Raw genomic sequence first — 26,797 nt, 5'->3', positions numbered from 1 at the left:
AAAGGAACAGGTGCAACAGACAAGGGAGGGATAGAAACGAGAGCGAAGGAATGCAAACCCTCCAAGAACCTTGGCTTATCCCCTGTCTTTATACTCCTGGCCTTCTTTTGTCGCATTCTGGGATTGTCGGGAAGGGATAGAGGCTGGTGGACTCCTTGGTCGATCTGTTGATACTCACCCTGGAATGCTAATCTTAAACCATTGGTGCTCGGAGTGCATGGTTTGGCCCCTTTGTATGACTGGAATGCTCTGAAGCTTCGAGGTCGGCTGGAGAAATAATACGGAGGATATTGATCTATTAGGTTGGAGGATGGATGCAAGGGATGTTGCTGGTCGTGGTGATGATGTGTGCCTCTCCACCATGTTTAATTCAGGTTTCTTATTGATCCTTACATGGGTGTCTCGATGTTAGCACTAACTATGAAACTATTTGACTCGTTGCTGAGTACATCCATTCCACGCTCATTTTCATTGATTTGTCTCTCCAGCGGTCAAGGCTTAGTATGTCTCTAGGGCTGGCCTCTTGTAATCTGTTTCCCAATATTTCGAAACTTTTTGATGATGTGATGGATTTGCGGGTGCAAAAGCTGATCAATACCTGACTTGACTCATTATGTTTGCATAAATCTAAGAAGAAAAATTCAAGTGAGATGTTGCGCTTTGTGGTCTTACTGATATCCAGATTATCAGTGTGCTATAGGAATAATTACTCATCAATCGGCCGGCTGGCCTAGTGGTAAGGCGTACGTTTCCGGTGCGTAAGATCGCAGGTTCGAGCCCTGCGTCGGTCGAATTGAATTTTTGCTCTTTGATCTCTTAAATCTCTACAGAGTAGATTGGTATGAACATCAATCCAGGGAGCAATTATGTTCTTGTATATGAAGAAACTACTTTGAAGTTATCTTGAACAGTTTGCAATCATTCCGTTCCCAATGACCTTGATATCTGTCGGTATCTAGTCACTAAAGATTCAACAATAGAAACGGTATTCTCGGTATTGAATGTGTAAAATTCGGAACACCTTTTAGCCGGTATTGCCCGCAATAGTCGGACATTGGAAGAAACTACGCTACTTAATTCTTAGGTATTTTTATTTTACGAAGCATAAATACTCATTCTTAGATGCCCATACTTGCTTGGTCTAGCAACCCAAACCCGGAGGAAAAAAAGTCAATTGTACAACTAACTATATATGATCCAAAAATATAAAAAGCAAAAATTTCGACCGACGCAGGGCTCGAACCTGCGATCTTACGCACCGGAAACGTACGCCTTACCACTAGGCCAGCCGGCCGACTGATTTGATGGTCTGGCCACTTTTGACAATATGAACCATTTCTAGTTGATCATGAATTTGGTCTGAAGTAGGTTGTTGGGGATATCTAATTTTCTTTTTTGTTATTTTTAGATGAGATCTCGAGTCCAGGGAGCGACATCGAGAGTATTATAGTTCAACCCGATATAATATATACAACTTCGATTCAAAAAAGCCGTGTCTAGGTAAACCGCTATACCTCCGTAGGGAAATACTAGTAATTTCTCAAAGAGGAATACTTAGGTATGCATCGAGCTGCGATACAAACGAGCCGAGTTCCTCGCAGAATGAACATCCCAATTGAAAATGACTTTGATCTGACCATTAGCCAGCTCAGATAATTTCTTCGCCATAGGAAGATGAGACAGTTGTATCTCAGAATCACTCTGCATATCCCATATGGTTGCCTCCTGCTTCCAGAAGTTGCCTGGAATGATTTCGGAGCCGTGCTCATCTGCCATGGATGGAGAGATCGTTTCTCTGAAAACTTTTTGGATCGTTGTAGATAACGTGGGTAGACAGGCGATTATTATAACCACCAGGAGCACGATGCTCGAAAATAGGGATTTCAGTGCTGTGTTGTAGGTTGACTCTGACTGGGAGAGATATAGATCTAGATTTAGATCGAGCTTGAGTCGGAGTGTGATTATGGCAATAATTCTTCGGACATATTAGTGCTGTATTTGGGGGTAGATCCTAGGGCTTGTAGACTCACCCGAGACCGAGGATGTACATCACTCCCAATCCAAATTTTCTAATCCATGAAAGCCTCATATTGTACAAGGTCGGTATCGGGAGTAGGAGAATGCATCCGTCAAGAACAATCTCGCTGATGTTCGAGCCCAGATGTACTATTTGGCGATTCTTACGATTGACATTTGCGTCGGTTGTAGTTCCTTTTGGTACGCAAATAATCGCGGTTGCAATCAACCTTGCAAACCATACAGCCAGACACAGCGCCATCAAACCATATGTCAGCCCTTTGATACCACGCTGTTGGAATTTGAAAAGAAGGTAGTGTAGAATTGACAGCTGGACCAAAGTAACGATTGTGATATACATCAGATCGCCCGCATATATAAGCTGATGTGGTGTTAAATTATAACTAGGTATATTCGCATGCAAGGGCTATGGGGACGGAATGTGCGCAATGCTCACCTTGCTGAGTTGTACAACAGCCTGTGCTCCTCCAATTTGAGCCACCGCCGCTGCAGGTAGACCCATCCCGTACAGGAGGATCATAGTGAGCTCTAGAGCGTAGCGGCCAACCATTAAAGTCTAGCCTTCGGCATTAGTAAACTGGAGCTGTGTATCAAACTGGATATCAAATATCAAATATCAACAGTCCAGGTCTCTTACTATTGCTGCTATAATCATCCAGTCGCTTCCCTGCCATCTCCCTTCAAAATACCGAGACCATAGTCTTAGTCCCACAGCGAAAGAACAGATCGCTAACAAAATCGTTACAACAGCGATATCAACCTCTCCAAGCCTGTTTCGGCTAAGGGTGTGGACGAAGGTCGCCATAGGCTGTATGGGGCTGGTCTTCCAGAGTCAATAGGACTGGGCACCGTGAGAAGTGGGATCTCACCAACATCATATACTCTACCAAGTGTCTAGCTAGCTCAACACAGACTATGCTGTTGAGACCGGGGCATTTAAAGCTAGTGCTGCAGGGCTTTGGCTCGGCGTAAGAGGATGAACATGGAATACGATAGCGCTAAAATAGTAACAATGCGGTGTAGGACTCTCGAAGAAATGAGTCTGAGTGATTTAATTCCAGCCCATAAGTACAAGAATGGGTCAAAGAGTCAGGAATGGCTGTCCATAGTCCATAGTCTCCCAGAGGCCGGCGCTGAGCATCGGCCTCTTAGGCTGAAACGGCGACTCCACTACACTATATTTCAGACGTTTCATTAGAATGGCACCGCTGTCTAGTAGGCTATTATCGAAGAGATCCTGAACTGGTTGGGCAGCGATGGAGATTTGTTTTGGAATTTGATAGCTTTCAATATACCGTCCATGTGTTGCAGATTCATCCCTGTAACGGCAATTTACGGAGTACCTAGATACCTACGTCGTAGGTAGGATAGCTTAGGGCGCTTGATTTTATTGTTCAAATATGATACAATTACATAATACCCTTGTCTGTCGCAAAAATCAAACAATATGCTGACAAGCTAATCCTCGTGATTTTTCCAATAGGCGCTGCTAGCGATGCGTCGTATTTGCCGGTCGAATTAAGGGTATTCTACCTAGGTATCTCTATCAACCACCTCGATGAGTTCCATTGGTGAAGTATGTCATGTCCACCGCTAGCAGATGTTTACTGATTCGACCTGAAACAACTCAACTCAGATACTTCACAACATTTCTTTAGTTGTCGGAAAGGAGTATCTTTGAGTAAAGTCCAACAGGGCACAGGCAAAGCCTGGTGGGGATACTAGTAGTCTAACTAACCTTGGAAGGATCCCTTATCATCATTGTAGCAGGGTGGATGCTCCATTCTAGTGGCTCAGTATGTGTATATCTCTCAGATTATATTGAATTCTGACACATTTCGGTCATCAAGCTCATTATCAAGTCCTGAAGACTTTCATTTTTTTTTCTACTCACACAACAAATCCATTTCAATACAAAGCCTATATGGTTTGAAAGTAATCGCTGATTGTGAAATCAAGTGCTTTTCTTCTGAGCCTCACGCTCAGCCTTTCGCAAAGCACGCTTACGGATAGATTCGTGCATAGACTTGTTTTGCGAGAGAACGGTCTTGTTCATGGTGCCAATGGAAGTAAGGAACCAAGCCATAAGGCCGTGAGACCAGTATGGCGAGGAGCTGTAGGCGTACGTAGATGAGCCACCGTGGCGACCGATCTTGGACAGCACGGATCGAACAAAGGCACGAGGAGTCGGGATAGAGGCGGAGGCACGACGGACCTTAGACATGGCAGAGGTAATCAGATAAGCCTGAACGAGCTCAACCTCAATGCCGTGGGGTGCCAGCTCAGCGCCCAGGGCAGTAGACCACTGCTGGAGGAAGGCCTTGCTACCGGAGTAGGTAGCTAGAAGCGGAGTAGGAAGCAGACCACCGAAAGAGCCCATTGTGAGTACTAGGCCGCGGTGGCGCTGGATCATACCGGGGACTACGAGTTGGGTAACGCGCAGAGTTCCAGTGCAGTTGATGGTGATGATGTCCGCGACCTCGGAGGCGGGGGTCTGAGCGAATGGAACGGGGATGGAGTGGCTCTGTCCAACGTTGTTGACTAGGATAGAGACGTCCAACTCGGAGACGAGCTTGTTCAGCGCAGCGTAGTCCTCGTCCGCGTTGCGCGAAAAGTCCATAGCCAGGATCTTGGTCTGCACATTAGGGGATTTCTTGGTGATTTCCTCCGCGAGGGTGACCAGTTTCGATTCGGTCCGTGAGACGAGCACGATGTTAAACTTGGCCCGCGCTAACTGGAGCGCGAACTCCTTGCCGAGACCATCGGAGGCACCGGTCACCACAGCCCAGCTACCAGGGGGGCCAAAGGATTGGAGCTATATAGAAAACATGATCAATCTCAGAATTCATTATAATCTCGAAGTATGAAGGAATTCTTACCGGTTTACCCGGAAGCACGAATAGGCTGAGAAGAACCCGCACAAATGTCCAGACCTTACAGGTGACAAAGAGACCACCAGTTGCAAGCAGTAACAACGCACCAATGGTGGGCAATCCCGGGGCCAGGTGGGATGGCCATTTAGAGAGACATTCAATATGCTTTGAGATATCCATGGCGTGGGTGGGGTGAAGTGTTGTGGGAAGCTAGGAAAAAAAGATGTAGATTGTTGAGGTCGATCACCGCCAAGAATCCCCTATTACAACAACCCTACTACTCAATTCATCCAAGAAAGCTCAATCATAAATACCAGGTTACACAAACTTGGATCATTGCATGACTTGAATCATATTGATCTTTTATATTGAATCAAAAGACCTTGTAAAATATACATATCGATGGATATTTTGGGATTGTACCAGGGTAATTAGCTATGGTACTCTTCAGATGAGCTGGTCTAATGCGATATCACAACTCGAGGAGACCTTGCATATGAGCGTACCTAGGTATGCTGCAGTAGGAAACATCATGTAAATCATTAAACCCCCAGTAAAGAACATCTAGACCCTGTAAAACAGCTTATATGAACCCATTCAGTACCTGCTACACACTTTCACAAGTAACCTTGGAATTAATTGGCGGAGTCTCGCATTGTCCAAATCCCGAAATATAGATACCCGAACTATACCTAGGTGGATAGAGCTTACTTGTATACCCAAATAGTTGCCCAAGTAATTGTTTTTCCTTGTGGTACAATTCCAAGGCTAGGATATAGGTACCCAAGCTAAATAGTATAAACTGGAGTGTGTATACATCATCGGGTGCAAACGGCGGGAAGGATCGGCGATAAGCGGGAACATATCCCATGTAAACCTCCTAATATATGGGGAATCCATAGAACATAACCAGATGAGGAAATAAACAGATTCCGAAAAGATCATGAGGCAGAAATGCCGACTCTGAGTCGTACAACATGTGACGTCACTAATCAGGCAATCAGATCTATTGGTCTAAAGCCTATAGAGTCGAGACCATTCCATATCTTTGATAACATCTTATATTCCTCCCTTTTCCCCCTCTCATTCTGATTAACTGTATGTCAAAAACTGAAGCACATTCACCTTTATGGTATCCACATACTGCAACTGCTACGGGGTGAGTCCCATCACGATAAGTACATTGCCTAACGAAGTAAGAGAAATGGCCCCCATCGATTCCAGAACTAGTTCTAATTTCGTATCTAGATTTTGGCCTATATTCTTGGAGAGCTTCCAACAAAGTCATTGCTCTCTCTAGTATCAGTGTCACACCACTTCTTAGCCAATGTTTCTCAGATATTACAAACTCGTCTACGGGCGATTACAAAAAAGGATACCCGGCTTGTCTTGCGCTGGTTTGCACCAATGCATGCGTTTATTGACCCGGTATACTTCTGTGAATACATCAGCACGGTTAATTCCCATTCCAGTCAGAATCACACCATCACAAAAGAACACTCAGACAGGTTGACAGGCTCTTATTCACACTTCCGGATCCAGTCCTCTTCTGACGGCTTCGTCTCTCCATCAGGTGGGAGGTTTTCGTGGAGGGATGTGGTCGGATTTCTACAGGCTGACTTCTCAGGTGTTCTCAAACCAACTGGGAAAGAGGAAGAGAGTGAGCCTGTCATTCTGGAGTGGTTTGAATACTTCTGTCAATTCTGTGTCAAACTGGACATGGTAGGAGTGCGGATGCCAGATAAATTCTCGTCTGTGTGCGAGAGACTGGAGGACCTTGTTGTCCGCCTTCCGAGAGTATGGCTTCGCGAGCAGTCCGAAAGGTTGAGCTCCACAGTCGAGCCACCTGTGATTGAAAAGGACGACCAAATCGTGTGGATTGACAACCAAAAAACATTAGGGCTAAAGATCAGGGTAGAGAAGATATCAGTTGAAGAGAATCTTCCTGCCCATTTTTCAAATGGAGAGGATCGTCTAGAGGCATTTACTGTTCATCTTGAAGGTAAGAGATTCTATCTTTTATGAAAAAGGGCTTGCAACTGACTAGAATGTTAGAACTCATTCTTCAAACAACCCGCTTCCTAGCAGCAGCTGAAGTGGTAGATGATCCACGTCGACAAAATACGAAGAGTGCTTTTATCTTCAAAACTTTTCATTAATGAATGAAGCATCAAATAATAATTATGGGCGGATTTATCATTTCGGTTGGAGTTCAAATGTACAACACACGGAGCATGATACTATCTTCAAATGGGCTTGTGGGTCATTAGATAAAGAATTAATATTGAACATTCTGATCCTTTGGTATGCTTGTCTCGTCCGGAAAGGCCGCTACCATGGCATGGGTGGAACGCTAACCCTAACCGACTACCAACGTCAAAATTGCTTATCAGGCACTCACAGGCGGAATATCATATATGTTACAGACGAAAAGAAAATACTCATGACCTATGCAGCATTGAATTGTCAATTTTTATTTTCTCAGCTTGGAGCTAATAGGCCATAATGCAGAGGAGAACATGGTTGCCGATAAGAGGAAGGGAATCTGCGAACGCTTTGACGTGGTGAAGCAATTCGTATCCTGAATCCAAGGGCTTTTATCCGATGGGATTGCTAAATGACTGGTCGCGTTGTTGGTTTATGGATTCGTGGTAAATAGCGACTGGATACAAGAGGCTCCCAAGCGCCATCCTCCCGGCGTCCGGGCTTTGCACGTGATAATCAAGTCTCTCCCAATAACAAGTGATTGCGCCATCATCGGCTTTTAGGTCCGGGCCTAATTTTGCTAACAATAGTTGCCAGAAGAAATACTTGGGCACCTCAAGTGGGGGCGTTAAAATTCCGCAAGGTGTCAGATTCATTGCTATCCGAGCCCCAAGCGACCTCAGCCTCAGCCATATTAACTTACGCCTTTTCTTCATTTCGTCATTTTGTTCAAGTGGTTGCCAGTCTCGCCCGTGCCCCCTGGTGACGCGTTCATGCGCTTGCACTGTCGCATAAACTTTGATGTGTCAAGAAAGAGGATATAAGACTTTTCGGCATGTAAAACGAAGAATCAAAGATCGAAGTGGATTATATGGCCCACATCTCGATCATGCTAGCCTATAAAGCCCAGCCAGCGGGCTCTATCATATTTATTTCTCACTTCACTTCAAAGGTTCGCATTTTACTTTCACCTCGAAACTCGAAACTCCAAGTATAATCACCCTAGATAATGCCCAACTGAGAACGGATTCAAGGAGAGAGCTTCATTCACTGATGGGTATGGAATACAAGACCCACTTGATTATTGCAGGACCCAGGTGCAGGCCTTTATTCCTGGTACGATGACTATTATGAGACCTATATTGATACCCAAAGTTGTTAATAACGAATGATCTTGGACTAGGGCGAGAATTCAGGCCTCTATCTGTGGAATCCAATTACTTTGAGGATCAGTACAACGTTCAATATCACAAATGAACGTTGGAATGTGTTGTATTGAGTGTCATGAGTGAATGCAAGTGTTTCATCTTTTAAGTCAAAGACCTTTCTATCTTCAATAGCACTAAGTTACCCTTATGATACCACTGTCCCCTCGAAGTAGCATATTCCTAGTGCAGAGCCAACAGAAACATTTGAAATATACTCCTACATCCCACCATTCAAGCTTGGCTGAGGGCGGTGTATATGAGTTGGTTTTAATCTCCAAGCAATCACGAACACGAGCCATATTGAGCATCGCAGTTTGCGCTGGAACAGTAGTCCGACGAGCTCCCACAATAGCCGTAGTTACTACAGCAATCGCCAAACTGAGACCCCAAACAAGTCCAGCCGGAACTAGATACGCCATAAAGACCATTTTCTGAGATGGTACTACTTGGCGAGGTTACAGCTGTGGTAGTGGAAGTTGTGGTAGTGGAAATCGCAGTGGTGGCCGTAGGCGATGCGTGGGGGCTAGCCGTTTGGCTAGAGGTAAACATCGTTGAGCTTCCCACACTTGAGTCATCGGTCAGTGTGATGCTGAAATTGAAGCCAACAGTCGGGAAGGTGCCGTTGGTGGGCAGATAGCAGACGCGCTCGTATTCACTCATCCAGGCTTGATATTCATACATCTCGTCTGTCAGATCGTCCTCAGTGATGTTGTACACTAAGTTGACCTGGTCGCAGAGTGTGTAGGATGCAAGGGATGCGAGGTATGCAGAGTCAGGCGTCCAAGTCGAGGTAGTGGTCAGGTCAGAAGGGAATGACCAGAACAGTTATGTGGTACTATGGTTGGCTGTACGGGTAGCATTAGCATTAATGGTGCTAGCGAGAGTGGTGCGAGTCCTGGTAGTGTTCGATATGTAGCCTGTATAGGTATTGATGTTACCCACGGCTTATACACACTATGAGTGTGGATAGGTTAGTCTGATAGAAACAGTGTGTCTTTGTTATCAAATGAGAAGGAGACGTACGTAACTATTCCCTTTCCACAGGCTGCCACAGCTTGAAGTTGTATTTAGTGCAGCCTGGGGGTTCAAGAAATCGAAATCATACTGCGAGGTGCTAAACTTGCTGCATACAGATTCACAGGTATCACTAGCTTGGATCTGATACTAGTGGCCATAGTCGGTGTTTGAGCTAGTAACCGCGTCTGTAGGAACAGAGCTATACATTTAATTAGCATTTTCATCTTCCGGGATATATAAGAGGAAAAAGGAAAGCGGAAAACATATATAGCTGTGGTTGCGGGCTTCAGAGCCAGGGTATCGGGAAGTGTGAGAGTACCTGGAGGACTGGCATAGATGTACTTCCCCGTAATGGCAGTCAGATTCTCCGAGCTTTGCACTGAGTTAAGATTGGCATTCCATGCAACAAATTGAGGTACGGAGACTTGACGGGATAGGCTATCAACGATTTTATCGATGGTATCCGTCTCCTGAACGCGATGGATTTCACAAACATCGGGAAGGCAAATTTCCGCCCCAGCCACTATGTGTGTACATCCTATATCAAGGCTGTTCAAGTTAATCAAGGCTGAGGTGGATACATTTTGAGCTGCTGAGATAGAAACACAGGTATCTCCGGATTCAACCTTATAAACAGTCTGGTCGGGGTTAGTCGTGTTGCAGCGACTAGCGGTAACGGTGGCTGAGGCGGAGACTATTGAAGAGGCAGTAGAGGTCGGGGTATAAGTCGCAGAGTATCCGCTGGTCGAGCAAGAAGATACTTGACTCTCTAGGGCCGAAGGACTGAGCAAAATATCCTGACCCCACTTGGAGTTCACTATAGTTGACATGTAGTTCAAATAGCATGCGCTACATTTTACGTTTGTTGTGCCGTTCGCAATTGCATTCTAGATTAGAGTGTTACAATAGGTGTCCGAAGGCGAATCAGTTAAGCAGGTTGCATCATAACGCCATTGCATTCTTTTCCTCTATCCGAGGCAGTTTGCGAGATGCCAGAAATGTTGTACTGAGTACTTATGCCGCAGGCTTCATTCACAGAGGAGAAATCAGTGGTGCAAATTTCTGAAAGTGCACTGGCTGACCATGATGTCGTCTAGGTGACTGCCTGGCTCAAGCCCGCATAGCACGAAACACTGCCGACCATGGCATTGACATATGCTTCTGAGGCTGAGATATCAGCCAGACTATCAGATATGTAGATGTAGAGAGTATCTGCATTTCCCTAAGCACTGGTATATTGAGCCTGTAGCGTCAGAACTACTACCAATGTAGTCGATGTCCTCCAAAAGACCATTTTTTATGGCCGGAGGAGATTTTTCCACAGTGAACCTGTTCCTGTAGACACGAGACGCAGACAAGGATACGAAAGGAGAGACTAATACCTGCGTGAATTAATGGTTCAGGCAGTTTCTAACTTGCTCAAGGAAGCTCGAGACCTTCGTATTGACTAGCTCGTATCAATGGATATATCAAATATGAGATATAGGTCGACTTTCTATGCTATGAGATGTTTCAATATGTTTCAGTTTCTCGTAAGCGAGGGGAAAACGTTATCATAATTAATTGAATACTAAATATACCATGTGGAACAGTGGATCTAGCTTTACAATAAGAGTGCTGAAGCAAGCCCCACTCAGACCCATACAGAGACAAATATTTTCCGATGGTTACCTCCTGGTCATATCTTGGCTTAGTGGCTTCCAGATCAGGCCCAGTGTCAATTCTGGATGGTAATTGATATCGAAATGGCAGGATATTGAAATTGAAAAGGGAGCTTGAAACAAGAACAGGTTCTGGCACTGCAAGACATCCAGCTGAAATTTGAAAGACCTACTCCGCTAGAGAATTATTTTGAAGCTAGTTCAGGGCATATTGAGATTACCCGAAGGGTAGGAAAGCACCGGAACTAAACGAACAACTGGCTGTAGGGGATTGTGATCGTATACATGCCATGCTACAGGCGAAGAAGGATCAGGAGCGTATGCTTGCTGAAGCTCGTGGCGAGGTGGATAGGCTGAAGGAGACCTAAACATATTCCCTCTTGGATTCAATTATCTTCACCGTGAAATGGGAATCCCTTGTAGCATAGCATCTTCTCTTTTTTCTTTACGACTGTATATCTGAATATTTATTAAAATCGTTCATAGATGTGCACATTCCTCCAAGTATCTTGTCAGGTCTTTACTTTGCAGAACACGCGACTTTATTCTTCTATAATCTTTAGAGGGCCTCCATCATCTGCAAGTATCCTTTCCAAATCATATCCAATCGCCAAGCCATTGCCTGCTTCTGCCTCACGAAAGCCTGGCGCATACTGATCCAGTTGCTGGCTATCTCCTGGATAAATTTCCACGAATGGCCGTCGCATATCAACCCTATAAGCTATTAGTACAATCATTAGACACTAAATATTGAACTCACGGCTCATCTTCCAAGATATGCTCTGGGTCTGAATCCTCCTGGTAATCTTCCATGTATACCAACACGGAGTCTAGCGGGGTCATATTAGGATAAGCATCAAGAAAAAGGCCAGGAAACTCCTCTATAACCATTTGAACCCGCCAAGCCCTCTCCCTAGTCCCATTATTCTGGAATTGAACCCAAAGACATAATCCAGTCTCAAGAGTGCGGTCGTCAATAATAAGTTTAGGCTCGCACTCTGAGAATAGTATAGTTCCATCTACCGTCATATAAATATCTAGAAAATCGGGCCGGGCGACACTTTGGCGGAATTTGAATATTTCGAGGATATCGCCTTGGTTGTCTTCCATAGGGAAATACATCGACATTTGATAGGCTAGATATTCATATCCGCCATCCCATCCGAATAGTGTTATAAGACACTTCGCGAGCAGAGCTTGTGTCTCTGGGGCCCATTGTATGATACAGATATGGACTGGATCAATTCTGGTATCAGAAAGTCCAATAAGACATGAGTCCTAGTACTGATTAGAACCTTGGAATCATTTCAAATAATAGACCTTAGGAGGGATATTCATACATCTTCGGGGTTTTCAAAGACACGTTCATCCTCTGGTGCTCGGGATTCATAGCTCTATCTTAGTGTTAGTAGATATATCCATCACTTGAACATTTGAGAAATTACACATCACGGAATTTCTGGTCTGCTGTTGCCCATCGCTCGATCAAAGCTCGCCTCTGTTCATTCACAGCGGCGCCGTCGACCCACTGCTCACGGACAAAGAATCTCCATGCACGAGAGGCAGTAGCCATATCTTCCACAGGTTCTCCGCGTCGGCAAATATAGAAGGGGATGCCTCCAGGCCAATGATTGTGCCATTTTCTTAAGGTCATGTTTCTGGGAAAGAAGGGAACGGGAGCACTTGAGGGGGGTCTTATAGGACCAATTCCTAAATTTACTAATACCTTTACTAATACCAATTGGTCCCTTGATCTGGGCTCCACTCAGCGAGATCTATGGTCGCCGACATATCTTTACTATCAGCTTCGCATTCCTGACTTCTTTTAATGCCGGCGCTGCGGGCGCGCAGAATATTCAGACGTTGATTATACTACGCTTCCTGGCTGGATGCTTTGGCCCGTCACCCTTTGGGAATGCAGGCGGCACTATTGCCGACATGTTCCCCGCCTCTCAGCGCGGCATCGCAATGAGCCTTTTCGCTGCTGCCCAATTTCTCGGTCCGACTATTGGCCCTGTCATTGGGGGGTTTCTTACTTCGGGCGCCGGCTGGCGCTGGGTGGAAGGTCTTCTTGCTGCTCTCTCTGGTGTACTCTGGCTATGCATAATCTTATTACTTCCAGAGACATACTCTCCTGTTTTTCTTCGTCGATGTGCACAAAAGCTCTCGCAGATGACTGAGATGGTGTATAGCAGCAAACTTGATATCGACCGCGGCCCAACCTCTTTAGGCACTACTCTCAAAACAGCCCTCTCACGACCATGGACTTTACTGTTTCGAGAACCAATTGTGCTATTATTATCTATCTATATGTCTATAATATACGGTAGTCTGTATATGATGTTTGCTGCATTCCCGATCGTGTTTCAAGAAGTTCGTGGCTGGAACGAAGGCGTGGGCGGCCTAGCATTTTTGGGTGTTCTTGTAGGAATGGTCATTGCTGTCATATACATCTTCCCGGAGAATATGCGCTACGCAAAAAAAGTGCAGAGAAACTACGGATAGACTCCCACCGGAGGGAGCCCAAATCCGTCAGCGGTGTACTTTCGCCGCTGAAGCTGACGCGTTTATGCGCCGCCTCACGAAGGACCAGGCCAAGATTAGGCGGGAAGAAGTTGAGGAGAAGAGAGTGGAAAGGACTGCTTCTACTGAAGTTGCGGGTGATGAGCATGAATCTAGTGATAGCGAGAGTGTGCCTACTCTCCATTCGCATCGCATTATTGGAAGACTTTCCTCTCATGCATCTCGCCATTCGGGGCGATCGATACATCGAGTCGCTACTGCCACGCAGTATGAAGAGAATCCGTATGATTTGGATTTGGTCAATACCCGTCAGTCGGCTCTCAGTAGCCACCGAAAGGATTAAATAGATTCACCTACTGCCTTATAGAAATTAGATTTACATATCATGTGCACTAGGTATGATGTCTGATATTGACGCCTGTTGTTACCAAATGACTAATTCAGATCCTGGATGGATACACTTTCTATCTTATTCTTATTCTTAACCTCAGTTTTCAATGGACTGTCAATGATTGCATGTGATTTTTCAAAGAATTCCAATATCGCCTAGGTAGTGAAATAACAGATTCGTTGATCACGCATCACAGCCGAGGCCGACACAAGCCTCGGCTCAAACCATCTTGGTTCAACCTAAAATTTACCAACTCCATCCACTTAGTATCACTTAATCGCAACAATTTTTCTAGTAGTCATCTAACTATTCGTCATGGTTGGAAAAATAGACGCCTACATCGATTGTGGTATGATTCCCTCCTAGGATCTGGCCCTATATCTAGGTCGCGTGTTAATGAGGGCCAGTTTCCCCGTATTCATACTACGCGACGTTATACCTAAGACGCAATCGCAGAGCACTAGATTCATATGGAGTTGAAATCGAGTAAGTTCTTAGAAACCAACCACTAGACATCTACTGACAGCATGGAGATTCCATCCCGTTTTCTTAGGCGGTATCAATGTTGGATCAGGTATGTCAAATCCATACCACCTGTACGAGCTCTTCTCATGGATCAAAAACTAATGGTAGTTTTAGATAATAAACCTCCATGGACACTCCCAGCCAAAGCTGCATATTCCAAATTTGACATGCAGCGAGCGTGTACATACTTCGGCGTGCCGCCGATCAAAATACCGGAATTCTTTCCGATCCTTTCGATAATGGTATGCCATGAGTTTAATCCTAATATAATCTGGTACTCATACTTCAATTTACAGCCGCAGCGATGTATGATCTATATCAAGCGACATTATCCACGTGAGAGGTTCGAAACAACCTTCATCTCATTGTGGGAGGGGATGTATCACAAGAACATTGACATTAGCAAGCTGGAGAAGCTAGTAGACCTGCTCAAGATACAAGAGTACTCCGATCAGGAAGTCAAAGAAATCCTGGCTGCTGTATCTAATCCTGAGTATAAGCAGGCGCTGATTGATAATACTCAGAAAGCGCTGGACCTAGGCGCGTATGGTGCGCCGTGGTTCTGGGTGCGGAATGAGAAGGGGAACGAGGAGCCTTTCTTTGGAAGTGACCGGTGAGTAATTATTGTGTCTTTTTTCTCTGTTGATTTGAGGGCTGGTTCTGATAAAATGTAGTTTTGCGTTTATGTGGCAGTACTTGGGAGTGCCGTACCATGATATAGCTATCACTGAGAAGGCGCGATTGTAGTAATGTAATTTGACTTGCCTCGAAGTAATGACCGTCAAGTTTTCAGAGATGTCTGAGATGACAGATGGCAAAGATAGAAAGAGGGCTAGTTAATGATAAAATAGGCTAGTTAAGACGTTTAACAGGCAGAGCAATTCTTGGGGGCATTATAAGAGGACGTTCTGGGAGCAATTTCACAATCTCGCGAAGATCATCGAGAAGGATTCTCATGATCTATCAGTCTCTTGGTACCAAATATAGTATTGGACCCCTGCTTCAAAGATAAAAATATCAGGAGGGGTGTACCTGGAGTGGGAAGGCCGAATTCCTGAAGGAGTCCCTGGCCCGCCGAATCGAGGCCATCCCAGTCCTCAACCAAGGAAGTGTTGGGGAAATTCTTTGGCGTACTCTATTTTGGGGGGGAGCTCAAGCTAGAAAAACATAATAGTAAGTTAACTTAGTTAATATAATGAAAGGGGTTCTCACTTCAGAAAGGGAAGGACGCTTGGTAATAATAGGGCGTTGGATGTCTTATAGGGCGTTGGATATCTTATATGGCGTTGGATGTCCTGAGGCCCAGCGAGAGACTTGGGATTATCTTTGGTAGTAGTAGTGCTAGGGATTGAGCTGGTCACTATGGAGATGGTAGCCATCATGGTGTTGATGTGGGAGAAAATGAGTCAACGTCATCCATAGTACAAGAACAAGGCATATAACTATCTTCAGGCACCAATCCACTGACTGAATTTACATCAGTACACGGAATCATTTCCCAAACTAAGTAGAAAAGATAAGTCGAAGATGCAGGACGTGCAAGACTTCATGGAGGAGGCAGCAAACCAGGCTGTCTTGAAACAAGGCATTTGGAAGGATGACCAAGATCATTTCCTATTCGCACGCCTAGAAAAACTAGGAAAAGCAACTAAAAAAATGCAGAGCGAGATGGAAAATCAAACAAAAACTTTGAGAATGAACTAGATAGAATTTCCATCTCATTCGCAGCTCCATGTTGGCCCGTGGAATTATGCAGTTCATCGACCCCGAGATGAACTTGCACACAGCTCGGTCCTCCATGAAATAAGTCCCTTATAGCACCCCTGCGCAGAAACTCTGAAAGTTGAGTGTCTACAAAAGACTAGGGAGATAATGGTATTGCTATGCATGATAGCATCTATCGGGTCCGAATTTTCCAGAGGTCCTTACAACATCTCAATCCAATATAAAATGAACGATATCAATGTTGTTAATCTCCGTTATGGGCACCAAGCTCACAAAGACTTCGATGAGTATGACAATGATATTCGTGTCAAGTAACAATTCCTTAAGAAATTGACAACTGAATGGACTTGAGTGTTCCTGAGCCTGTTCAATATTCTCCCAGGGTGAATTGGAAAACCCTTGAGCTACAAAGGTTTTCCAGAAAATGACAGTACTGTTTAGCTGGTCTATCTAGACACTCAATGCCCACTAACGTCAGCTATGTAGCTAAGACTCATGGAAACAAGCAGAAACAATGGCGCGGCGCGGAAGTCTAACTAGAACCTTGGATGAATATATACCAAGAAATGCTCAGGTGTTCAGGCTCACCTATGCACCTTACTAGACTCAATTCTCGTACCATCACTGCCATCATCCTCAAAGCTGTCGCAGGATCCTGACTATTCGTCTGCGACTGAGAATTAAGAGGTGCCATCACATTTCCTGGTAGTGTGACCCACGAGTCCCTTGAAGGTGACCTTCGGGATGACTCCAGCTCACTGTACGGCTTCAATCTCTCCAACGTTGTTTATGAAGATCAAGATATCCAATATTGCTATCGTTAACCCCATGATACTTGCATGGTCATCGCCGATGTACTCGTCGACATTGGCGGCTCGATGCTCTATCGTGCTAGATGTCTCTTCAAAATCTACCTAGCATATTCTGTAAAAGAAACCAACAGATAAACACGGCTTCAAAGTAATTAAAGCACGTGTAGACCTAGGCTACCAACATTGAACAGATTCAACGTGGTTCCAGGAATAGTATTAGCATAGGTACGAATAATATATGTGAATTGATATGTATTCTCATTGCAAAGGAAATATGATATGTAGACCTAAGTACCAACACCAACAGCACCAAGAACAACCTTCTGCACACCCCACCTAGCAATCTGCCCAGCAACAGCAACAGCCACAGAACGTAAATATCCACACCCGAGCAGAATATACAACGCTTCAATATTACTCAAAAGCGCAAGATGCGTATCCACAACGCCAAGAGAGATCAATGACGCCAGTAAATCAAACAGCCACGACAGATAGCTAGCCGACAAATAAGGTCGTAGCCAGGACTCTGGAGTTGCAAGCCAGACCTCACGGAACGAGGACAAAACTTCAGCTCCGTGGGTTGAAGGATAGCCCGCTTTCGACGAGCGGTATAGTCCCTGGGACATTCCTGCTATTTGCTCAATGCGGTTCCCGGATTGGTTATTTGCTGAGTTTCCCGTCCTGTCCGAGCCCCAGATGACCAGTAGGATGGGGAACATTTTCGCGCAACTGCTTACTAGCAGCGCGGTGCTGATGGCTGTTGGGCTCGCTGCTGTGGGTGGTGGGAGGGGCTGAATGTTCTGTAGTGGCGCTGTTGATGTGCGCTTGAGAGGGGGTATGGATCTTTGCGGCGGGGCTGTTGCGCTCTGTGAATTAGGCGATGGTTCACGTGGAGATGAGGCAGTAGCTATGACATCTGCAGATGAGCCCGGATTTGGGATGACTTTCATTTGCGGAGCACCTATATTCGTCTGTTGTCCAAGCAGTGAGTTTACGGGCTGGCATTGGGGTGATGGCCGACTGATTGGTGTGGAAGGCCCGGAGCGAAGGGGAGTTGTATCAGTCATGTTCGCGGTGGAGGTGACATTGCTGGTGGCTGGGGTTTCCGGTGCGCTGTAACGATGTGATTTCGGGACGAGGAACCGAGCAAGGAGACGGACAGTTAAGTGGTGCGCTAGAGTGGCCGCTGCGTTCAGCGTTAGGAAGAAGAGGTATTGCACGACGATTGGCGCGCGCGCGATGAAGGTAGTGGCGAGTGAAGGGTCTTTCTCGAGACGGGCCCAGGTTAAGTAGACATCGAAGAGGAGGAGAAGAATTCCCAGACGAATTATAGATCGCTGATCACCCCATCTTGTCAACTTTGCTTGTAGTTATGCGTGGGAGCGTTACATACGTCAAATCGATTATCGTCACGTCCGAGTCGATTGAATAGGAGGTGTCGGTAGACCTGTTAAGAGATGTATTAGCAGATAGTCTCCATGTGCAGTTCAGGGCGACTTACTTGGGGTTTTATAAGGACTAGGTCGATAAAGATCACCACGAAGTCATACTCGACATATTTGTCGGCGAAGCGTTGGCAGCGTGGACACTGCGTCAATCGCACGCCTTTACCCTGGGAACGGTCATCGGCGCGACTATAAGCGCTGTACAGGTGCGAGACCGGGTATGAACACTCGATGCAGATGGGCATCGTGTCATGGCGCTAGGGGAGAAATAAGGTGTGGGATAGTTGTTACTAAATAGAGAACTGGCCTGTGCGGGGCGAACGCGATCTATGAAATATGGAGTACCCCAATTTTGATTTTTTAGCTTACAAGGCAAGTTTCCTTTAAATACTGGTTATTTGTTTTTGCCGTCATTACGGACTGATATGCAATGAGATCTATTGAAGTTCTATGTTTAACGCGTTAATCAATAACGCTTTTTTTGTCTGCCCAGCTTGGCTGGATGGATCGACAGACAGCCTCATAATCCTGGAATCGCTGTATGTCCTCCGGCAGACCTGGTGTAGTCCAGAACATGGTCCAGTTGCTGTCATTCAGCTTCCAGCTTCCGCACGACCGCTCAAAATACCATTTGTTGACCGGATTGTCCTTACGGCTACGCCAGCAGACCCCATTAGGGAAGCAGGTTCGAACCATGGCATTGAAAACCACATCAGCCACGCCACCCGCTCCTTGGCTACGCTTAAGGACAGCAAATTTGTCCAGATATGGTACCATACGGGCAGCGCTCTCCGGACTGCCATCGTCGATTACGCCGGGTGGGGTTTCCCAGGTCAGGATTGCACCACCTTCATACTCTCCGGCGATAATTAGACCGGCAATGCGGTCATTAACTCTTTCCAAGTAATCTTGGACGTCAAGCTTTCGATCAAAAGAGTCGTCAATGAGGTGAACTAGTCGTGGTAGGTCAATGGATGGTCCATTGAGTTGTAGTCGGGGTAGGCTTTGAGCAGTCCACGCCTGCAGGCGTGGATTTGGAAGAAGCGTCAGGGGCATACCCCGCTTGACGAATGTTGTGGGCGTTGCAACTTGGCTGATTGAACTGAGTTTGCCATTTGTAGCGCCGCGACGCCCTGGAGGGAGAGAGGACGAAAGGAGTGGTTTATCAGTAAGAAGATTATGGATGAGAGGGTTACGCTGACGTCGGGTTCCAACAGCAGATACATCTGAAGGGGAGGTCTGTGGGGTATTCGCGGAAGTTGCGACCTCCTGTGGAGATGTGATTATGCCCGAAGCGCTTGCCGGCAGCATAGCAAGTGCTCGCTGTGATAAGCGCAGGTTGGCCAGGTGGCTATCGACGATCGGTTTCAACACCACCGTCTCAGGAAGCTGAGTTGACTGCTCCAGTAGTGGCGAGGCTATTTCCTTATTCGTGAATTTGGAGAAGGGATTGCTGTTCAGCAAGGAAATCGCCCCTTGGATGTTTTTACTGGTTGCAGAATCGTCCTCTATGGAACGCTGGACTTCGAGTAGCTCTTCTTCAATACCATCGAACTCCTGTTCCATGTTGATGAAGGCGTGTGATGCTTGGACATATCTGATGGCCGGAATACCTCCAAGGGGATGTAATAGAATCACCCGATCCAGTGAGACCTCCTTCTGCAAAGTACTGATTCTCTCGGCAGTGGTTGCAGGGTCCTCATCTGGATCTGGACGAATCGAAAGCCCGGCGAATTCCTTGGTTAGTGCAAGCACGGCATCATCTCCTGAAATTGGAACGGCTCTTGGGGTTTCTTCTGTATACGCAATTGGAGTGACAATGACAACTTGCCCGTTTCGAAGTGGTCTCAGAAGATCATTACGGGACGTAATTAGAGGAAGCCCAGGCACTCCATCCGATATCGACAAGGCCGAGTCCAGACGGAGAGACCTTGAGTCAGGCTGTGCATCGACTGCTGTCGAGATCCGATTAGCTTGTTCGATGGCAGTTTGCCGTAATGAAGCGACATTATCCATGCTTCCTGGGTCGATCACAACGCAACATGCCATTCCCAGACGGACCAGCTGCGTCAATGTTTTGGCCACTCCATCGATAGTTTGATCATCAAGAGATTGCGGTGTGGCGATTTTAATCAACGCCAGATGCAGTCGTTCTGGTAGGTCCAGTTCATGGGGAGCTGGTGTAGAATCTTGTCGGAATACAGGACTGTCATATACTGCCCTGGAGGCACCATAAAAAGAGCCTAAATTCACACCAGACTGCAAGGATTCCGGTTCTGATTCCAGAGTGGGCTCCTTAGGAGATTCATTGGTGGGCTTGGATGTAGGTTTGGAAGGATTGGCTTTAAAACGAGATAAATACTGCTTCACCTCACGCTTAGTCGCCGCCGAGCTCAAAAGACTCAAGAAGAATTCCTAATTGGAGGCATAAATGTGAGTGGTGGTGTTGCATGCCGGCGATTGATAGATATCACATCACATACTCGGTCAAGTTGCTTCTCTTTTGCACGGCGGCCAAGTCGTTCATTAGATTGGCTGGAGCTCGAGAACTGAGCGGATTTGTGGCATTGAAAGCTATGCGCTTGGGACAAACGCACCAAATAGCCACTGGGAAGAGTAGGGTGCTGTAGAAGAGTCAGCTTCATATACCGTGATTGTGTGACTAATTTACCGTCAGTGAAGAGCGAGGCAAATTGAGTACCCGAGAGCCCATGGCTACCACAGCCTTCTTGAGGAAGCAGATCCAACCTTATACAATTGTATGGCTCGGCTTTAAACTCCAAAGAATTGATTAAAACAAAAAAGAAAAAAGAAAGTTATGATAGTGGTACATGACGCATCTCGGTTGGGGCTCACCGCCCGGAACCTCCATCGGGCAGACTTGGCTCATCTCCACTTTGTTACCGCGGTAGTACCCCACGAGACTGATATGAGTTATATACTTCTGACCAGTCCCATATGATAGGTTGTAATGACTTTCGAGGTCTGCAGACCGTGTTCAGGACAGGTGCCAAGGTCTCAAAGCTCGTTGGACCACCCATTGGAGCTACCGCGTATCGGAAGATGGTAAATGCCGCACGCCAAAGTACCAACAGCCTTGGAAACCAGTTTCATCAAGTTGAGCTTTAGTTTGACCCTGGGCGGTGTATTATTAAGATCGGGATTGCGCTGGATCTTATAGAAACGAATCGGGTTTAGCTCTACGGCATGAGAGTAGACCATGAAGACCACCTCAACCTGAAGTACAAACGATGTTCATATTTACATGACGATAGAAGATGAGAGCGTAGGTACTCAAAGTGAAGTATAATAGGTACACTTGGGAGGTGAGGTTATCGAAGGCATGAGTAATAGTACATAGTAACTAGATGCTATGGGTTCGGCTTAGGACTGAACCATGACATTTTTCAGTGTATTTGAGTAAAGACAAGAGCAATTTCCACAGACAGCAAGGTGTATCCTTAACCAACTATACATCAAGGTATATTTTAGAATCAGTCAATCTCTAACGATGGAACTATGAGAGATGTACGAAGTACTCCGCTTTACTCCGAACGGGACTATGTAGCAAAGAACGGTAAGCCAAGAATGAGCAGAGTACTACCCCTGCATCATAATTCTGTCCTTAATTTTACGATTGGCTCAAGTAGATATTTAACGAATAATTCTAGAAATTCTAGAACAATTAAAAAAGGCAGGCGGTACCAAAAAAATGTGGTTCATGGTTGAGAAGCGACTTCCGCTTCCAATGATACAGTACCGTACAAGTTTCTGCTTTTATCCCCGCCACCCTCCTTCCCTTCTTCATTCTTCCTATCCTGAACACTCTTCACTTCATTTTCAAGCTTTGCTTCAAGGTATGTTATGTCCTTTGGTTCCTTCTGTTCCTGCCTTAACAGTTCTTCATCAATTCCCCCACAACCCCTCCTTGCGTCCAGACTCCCAGACTTCAGACGCATATTCCTCTCTGGAAACTGGATTGCCTCATAAAACCCCTCATAAACTCTCTCTCCGGCTTTTGCGCTGATTTTCTTGAATATTTGAACTTCATACACTACCTTGTTTATAAAAGCTAACCCCACCGATCTAGACCTGTGTCTCTCGATACCCCACTGCCTGTCGAACCGGGTCTCATTTTCAATATGTCTAATGGTGCCGATCGAATTGAGCCTCCATGGACTCCGCCGTCCCAATTACCCTCTAATCATGAAAAAGGCGCTGGTAACGAACTGCGCGACAACTCGCTTGAATACTCGCGTGAATACTCGCCTGACGACTCTGGCGACTCGGTTGAAGAACTGAGCATGTCCGAAGAACAGGACAAAGTAGACAATGACGATGAAGAGGTAGACACTCGTCCCAGTGATCTAGTTCGGATCATGAGCCGCGCTGGCATTCATTTCGCCAACGGATTCGCGCTGGATGATGATCACGAGCCTCGTGATGCCCCGTCAGCGCATGGTGCCGACTTTGATACATATGCGGACGATGATTACGACTATCCTTATTGGCAACGCCGCCCTCCTACCCACAATCGCACCAGCTTGGATGAATTGCATCCGTTCGTGCAACTCCTTTCCGCTTCAAACGTTGATGACTGTGTAGAGGTGGAGAAAGCTTTTCCCGAGGCCGAGCGTTGCTCTCGAGATAAAGTATGTGTAGATCTGAAATTACCTGGGAAGCTTGACCTTTTTGTCTGATAAGCGTTGAACTAACTAAAGCTGCTTCACTAGTTCCTCTATCGCCTCAACCGATGCCCCGAACTCAGCTTGGGTCTGTTCACTCTGCCTCTCAAGGATGATACAAAACCTAAACCTCGGCCGACTCTAGTCGCACATCTCATTGCCACCCGCACGTCGGAGACTCTGGTGACAGATCGCTCCATGCAACTTCCCACCAACTGGCAAAATGAGATATTGTCTACTAAAGACGGAAAGGTGATCGGCCATGAAGTTGGAGGTCGCACTATTGCTATTCACTCGCTGGCTGTGCTGCCAGAACACCAGGGCAAGAGGGTTGCCACCACCCTGATGAAGTCTTACATCAACCGTATTCAAGATGCTTGCATTGCCGATAGAATCTCAATCATCGCTCATGACAATCTTGTCCCTTTCTATGAGTCATTGGGCTTTAAATCTCAGGGACCTAGTGAGTGCCAGTTTGGTGGTGGTGGCTGGGTGGACTTGGTAAGTCGACTCATATATAACTTGATGCGTTGAAATACTAAAATATTTCAGGTTCTGGAACTCCCCGAAGAGCAGTACCAGAAGTAAGGCGTGTCTTTCCCCGATATGCTGCTTCTGTCTGGCTAACCAGTGTTGTCTGCTTATTGTCCCCATTTTCCTACATTTCTTTTGCCTTATCTATATTGTTATTCCCATATCAGCCTGTCCTCTTGCTATGTATGAGGCTTTGGAGTTTCCCGATGAGCAGCAGAATGAAGGTGTGTCTTTCTTGATACACTCGACCCAACTTTTCTGTATGGATGATCAGTTCTCCGCTTGCTCTCCCCCTTTTTTTCTACCTTATCTGCTTTTTCTCTATGGATTTCCCAGACTTGTTCTTCCCATATCATTTAATGTCCCCTGCTTATGTCCCAGTTACGCACGTTCATGTCCGGTCATCGAGTTGGTCCTCGGGTTTGAAAGAAAATGGAGTTTGTTTTTCTCTCAGTGACGGTCGATATCATGGACCAAAAGACTTGGCCATTTACCAATCACATGTACCATAGTAGCAATGTCATGAATATCAGCAAATGCCAAACTGCTCTCATAGTTAATTCTCTATCATAAACCAAGCCTACAATATCAAATATCGTAGACATTTACTCTCGGCTACCATCCAATCCAGGTCCCCGCATTTATTCACCGCCTGGCAGAAAGAAAAAAAGTCCCCGACCACAATTTTTTCATGGAGAAACAAGACTTAACATCCTCCCACTCCAGAGTCACTGTTCAAACCCCGTTTGTTTGAACTTTTGTGGCCCATAATGAAGACTACATGGAAGGATGTGAGTACATTTTTGGTTCAATCTGAATCTTTCAAAAAGCCTCTAACTGATTTCACCGCTAGATTGCGCCTGTGCCTACCAGCCAGGAATTCCTCGATATTGTCCTGAGTCGCACTCAGCGCCAACTACCCACTCAGATTCGTGCTGGCTTCAAGATTAGCCGTATCAGAGGTATGGTCCTATTCACTACTTTCAAATTTGGCGTTATGTTGGGGGTGGCAATCTCCAGAAAAAAAAAATAGAAAAAAGTATCATTATCGATAACGGGTTGCTGATCAAAAAATTTTCCCAACAGGTTTCTATACCCGTAAGGTAAAGTTCACCCAGGAGACCTTCTGCGAGAAGTTCCAGGCCATTCTCGATGGATTTCCTCGTCTGCAAGATATTCATCCTTTCCGTAAGTCAACGATTTTTCGCACGATTCAATATCTCGAATGGGGCTAACCTTGACTAGACAAGGATTTGATGAACACTCTTTACGATGCCGACCATTTCCGTATCGCTCTCGGTCAGGTTTCCACAGCCAAGCACCTGATCGAAACTGTTTCCCGAGACTACGTCCGTCTCATCAAGTATGCGCAATCCTTGTTCCAGTGCAAGCAGCTTAAGCGTGCCGGTCTTGGTCGCATGGCCACCATTTGCCGTCGCCTGAAGGATCCTCTCGTCTACTTGGAGCAGGTTCGCCAGCATTTGGGTCGTCTGCCCGCTATTGACCCCAACACCCGCACTCTTCTGATCTGCGGATACCCCAACGTCGGAAAGTCCAGCTTCCTGCGCAGCATCACCCGCGCCGATGTTGATGTTCAGCCCTATGCTTTCACCACTAAGTCTCTGTTCGTCGGTCACTTCGATTACAAGTACCTGCGCTTCCAGGCTATTGACACCCCTGGAATTCTCGACCACCCTCTGGAGGAAATGAATACTATTGAAATGCAGTCGATCACTGCCGTGGCCCATTTGCGTTCCGCTATCCTGTACTTCATGGATCTTTCCGAGCAGTGCGGTTACTCCGTCGCGGATCAGATTAAGCTTTTCCACAGCATCAAGCCCTTGTTCGCCAACAAGATTGTTTACATTGTCGTTAACAAGATCGATGTTCGCCGCCCTGAGGACCTCGATCCTGAGCAACAGCAGGAACTGCAGGAAATTCTGAAGTCTGGCGATGTGGAGATGCTCCAAGTCTCGTGCACCACTACCGAGGGTGTTACCGCAGTGAAGAACGCCGCTTGCGACAAATTGCTTGCGGAGCGTGTTGCCCAGAAGCTCAAGGCCGGCAGTAACAGTGCCGGTACTCCTGGTGGCCGTCTCGGCGATGTTCTGGCCCGTATCCACGTCGCCCAGCCTATGGGCGGTGTGCGTGAAACCTTCATTCCCGAGGCCGTTAAGAACCTTAAGAAATACGATAAAAATGACCCCAACCGCCGCAGACTCGAGCGTGACTTGGAAGAGGAGAACGGCGGTGCCGGTGTCTACAGCTTCGATATGCAGCGTGATTACACATTGGCCAACGATGAGTGGAATCACGATAAGATTCCTGAGGTGTGGAACGGCAAGAACATCTACGACTTTGTGGACCCCGATATTGAGGCCAAGCTGGCCGCTCTGGAAGAGGAGGAAGAGAAGCTGGAGGCAGATGGATATTACGAATCCGAGGAGAGCGTTGAGGATGCTGAGGATGCCGATAACCGTATGAAGGCAGAGCTGATCCGCGAAAAGCGTGTTCTGATGCGCAACGAGGCCAAGATGCGCAAGTCACTCAAGAACCGTGCCCAGATTCCCCGCAGTGCCAAGTCCAAGAAGCTCTCCCAAATGGAGCGTGCTCTGGACTCAGCTGGTTATGACGTGGATGCTGCCGGTGCCCGTGCCCGCTCGCAGAGCCGTGGTCGCGCTCCCACTCGGAGCGAGCCCCAAGACGGTGACGCCATGGATCTTGACGATCCTTCCCGGTCCATGTCTCGCGCTAAGAGCCGTGCTCGCAGCCAGGCAGCTACTGATCGTCGTAACGATGGTGTTCCTGATGAGGTCAACCGTACCAAGGCTGAGCGCATGTTCAAGTTGGGACAGAAGCAGATGAACCGCATGGCACGTGCCGGTGAGGCTGATCGACACACCACCGCCTCTCTCCCCAAACATTTGGTAAGTCACGCCGCCCTATACCTCATTTCAGGTCTAGCCTATTCTAACACTCTCGAAATAGTACACCGGCAAGCGCAGCATTGGCAAGAACCAACGTCGTTAGAAGCCTCTCAACTATGGGCCACAAAAAACCCCCCATTTCTAATCATTATCGATTGGTTTTTATACCGGGTGCAAAATGGTGTCGGGCGTTTGTGTTTACATCTCTTTTTAGATTGTTTTCTTTCTT

The 26,797-nt window shown here is 46.4% G+C and overlaps 12 protein-coding genes across 12 annotated transcripts; 5 read left to right on the top strand and 7 right to left on the bottom strand.

The window, feature by feature from the left end:
- Positions 1-1,554: 1,554 nt before the first annotated feature.
- N7495_000364 (uncharacterized protein) lies at positions 1,555-2,587 on the bottom strand (the record flags this gene model as incomplete). Its single annotated transcript, XM_057203034.1, has 3 exons — positions 1,555-1,795; positions 2,031-2,398; positions 2,474-2,587. The coding sequence occupies 3 exons, from the start codon at positions 2,585-2,587 to the stop codon at positions 1,555-1,557; spliced, it is 723 nt and encodes a 240-aa protein (XP_057067107.1).
- A 1,404-nt stretch (positions 2,588-3,991) lies between these two features.
- On the bottom strand, positions 3,992-5,090 carry N7495_000363 (ketoreductase; the record flags this gene model as incomplete). Its single annotated transcript, XM_057203033.1, has 2 exons — positions 3,992-4,852; positions 4,917-5,090. 2 exons carry the CDS (start codon positions 5,088-5,090, stop codon positions 3,992-3,994), a joined length of 1,035 nt encoding a protein of 344 aa, XP_057067106.1.
- A 949-nt stretch (positions 5,091-6,039) lies between these two features.
- N7495_000362 (uncharacterized protein) lies at positions 6,040-6,957 on the top strand (the record flags this gene model as incomplete). The annotated part of the gene is made up of 3 exons (XM_057203032.1): positions 6,040-6,069; positions 6,159-6,912; positions 6,941-6,957. 3 exons carry the CDS (start codon positions 6,040-6,042, stop codon positions 6,955-6,957), a joined length of 801 nt encoding a protein of 266 aa, XP_057067105.1.
- Positions 6,958-8,605: 1,648 nt separating this feature from the next.
- Positions 8,606-10,170, bottom strand: N7495_000361 (uncharacterized protein; the record flags this gene model as incomplete). The annotated part of the gene is made up of 2 exons (XM_057203031.1): positions 8,606-9,049; positions 9,604-10,170. 2 exons carry the CDS (start codon positions 10,168-10,170, stop codon positions 8,606-8,608), a joined length of 1,011 nt encoding a protein of 336 aa, XP_057067104.1.
- A 1,373-nt stretch (positions 10,171-11,543) lies between these two features.
- On the bottom strand, positions 11,544-12,655 carry N7495_000360 (uncharacterized protein; the record flags this gene model as incomplete). Its single annotated transcript, XM_057203030.1, has 4 exons — positions 11,544-11,715; positions 11,762-12,279; positions 12,342-12,395; positions 12,449-12,655. 4 exons carry the CDS (start codon positions 12,653-12,655, stop codon positions 11,544-11,546), a joined length of 951 nt encoding a protein of 316 aa, XP_057067103.1.
- Positions 12,656-12,702: 47 nt separating this feature from the next.
- N7495_000359 (uncharacterized protein) lies at positions 12,703-13,867 on the top strand (the record flags this gene model as incomplete). The annotated part of the gene is made up of 2 exons (XM_057203029.1): positions 12,703-13,434; positions 13,487-13,867. Coding segments are annotated over 2 exons (1,113 nt in total), but the record flags the coding sequence as incomplete, so codon positions are not given.
- A 363-nt stretch (positions 13,868-14,230) lies between these two features.
- Positions 14,231-15,187, top strand: N7495_000358 (putative DSBA family oxidoreductase; the record flags this gene model as incomplete). The annotated part of the gene is made up of 6 exons (XM_057203028.1): positions 14,231-14,264; positions 14,323-14,401; positions 14,449-14,489; positions 14,555-14,682; positions 14,737-15,053; positions 15,115-15,187. The coding sequence occupies 6 exons, from the start codon at positions 14,231-14,233 to the stop codon at positions 15,185-15,187; spliced, it is 672 nt and encodes a 223-aa protein (XP_057067101.1).
- A 2,077-nt stretch (positions 15,188-17,264) lies between these two features.
- N7495_000357 (sterol homeostasis protein ARV1) lies at positions 17,265-18,667 on the bottom strand (the record flags this gene model as incomplete). Its single annotated transcript, XM_057203027.1, has 2 exons — positions 17,265-18,340; positions 18,475-18,667. The coding sequence occupies 2 exons, from the start codon at positions 18,665-18,667 to the stop codon at positions 17,265-17,267; spliced, it is 1,269 nt and encodes a 422-aa protein (XP_057067100.1).
- A 217-nt stretch (positions 18,668-18,884) lies between these two features.
- On the bottom strand, positions 18,885-21,067 carry arg2 (acetyl-CoA:L-glutamate N-acetyltransferase; the record flags this gene model as incomplete). Its single annotated transcript, XM_057203026.1, has 2 exons — positions 18,885-20,792; positions 20,897-21,067. The coding sequence occupies 2 exons, from the start codon at positions 21,065-21,067 to the stop codon at positions 18,885-18,887; spliced, it is 2,079 nt and encodes a 692-aa protein (XP_057067099.1).
- Positions 21,068-21,440: 373 nt separating this feature from the next.
- Positions 21,441-21,644, bottom strand: N7495_000355 (uncharacterized protein; the record flags this gene model as incomplete). The annotated part of the gene is made up of 1 exon (XM_057203025.1): positions 21,441-21,644. The coding sequence occupies one exon, from the start codon at positions 21,642-21,644 to the stop codon at positions 21,441-21,443; it is 204 nt and encodes a 67-aa protein (XP_057067098.1).
- A 920-nt stretch (positions 21,645-22,564) lies between these two features.
- On the top strand, positions 22,565-23,695 carry N7495_000354 (polyamine acetyltransferase; the record flags this gene model as incomplete). Its single annotated transcript, XM_057203024.1, has 3 exons — positions 22,565-23,074; positions 23,156-23,608; positions 23,660-23,695. The coding sequence occupies 3 exons, from the start codon at positions 22,565-22,567 to the stop codon at positions 23,693-23,695; spliced, it is 999 nt and encodes a 332-aa protein (XP_057067097.1).
- Positions 23,696-24,411: 716 nt separating this feature from the next.
- Positions 24,412-26,671, top strand: N7495_000353 (putative GTPase NOG1; the record flags this gene model as incomplete). Its single annotated transcript, XM_057203023.1, has 5 exons — positions 24,412-24,432; positions 24,495-24,603; positions 24,728-24,829; positions 24,887-26,568; positions 26,630-26,671. 5 exons carry the CDS (start codon positions 24,412-24,414, stop codon positions 26,669-26,671), a joined length of 1,956 nt encoding a protein of 651 aa, XP_057067096.1.
- Between the last annotated feature and the right edge of the window lie 126 nt (positions 26,672-26,797).

This window comes from Penicillium taxi (genome assembly GCF_028828555.1).
Source record: "Penicillium taxi strain IBT 34144 chromosome Unknown utg000001l_segment0_segment0, whole genome shotgun sequence".
NCBI lineage: Eukaryota > Fungi > Ascomycota > Eurotiomycetes > Eurotiales > Aspergillaceae > Penicillium > Penicillium taxi.
The sequence above is the reverse complement of the archived record's forward strand: the minus strand, read 5'-3'. Positions and strand labels throughout refer to the sequence as shown.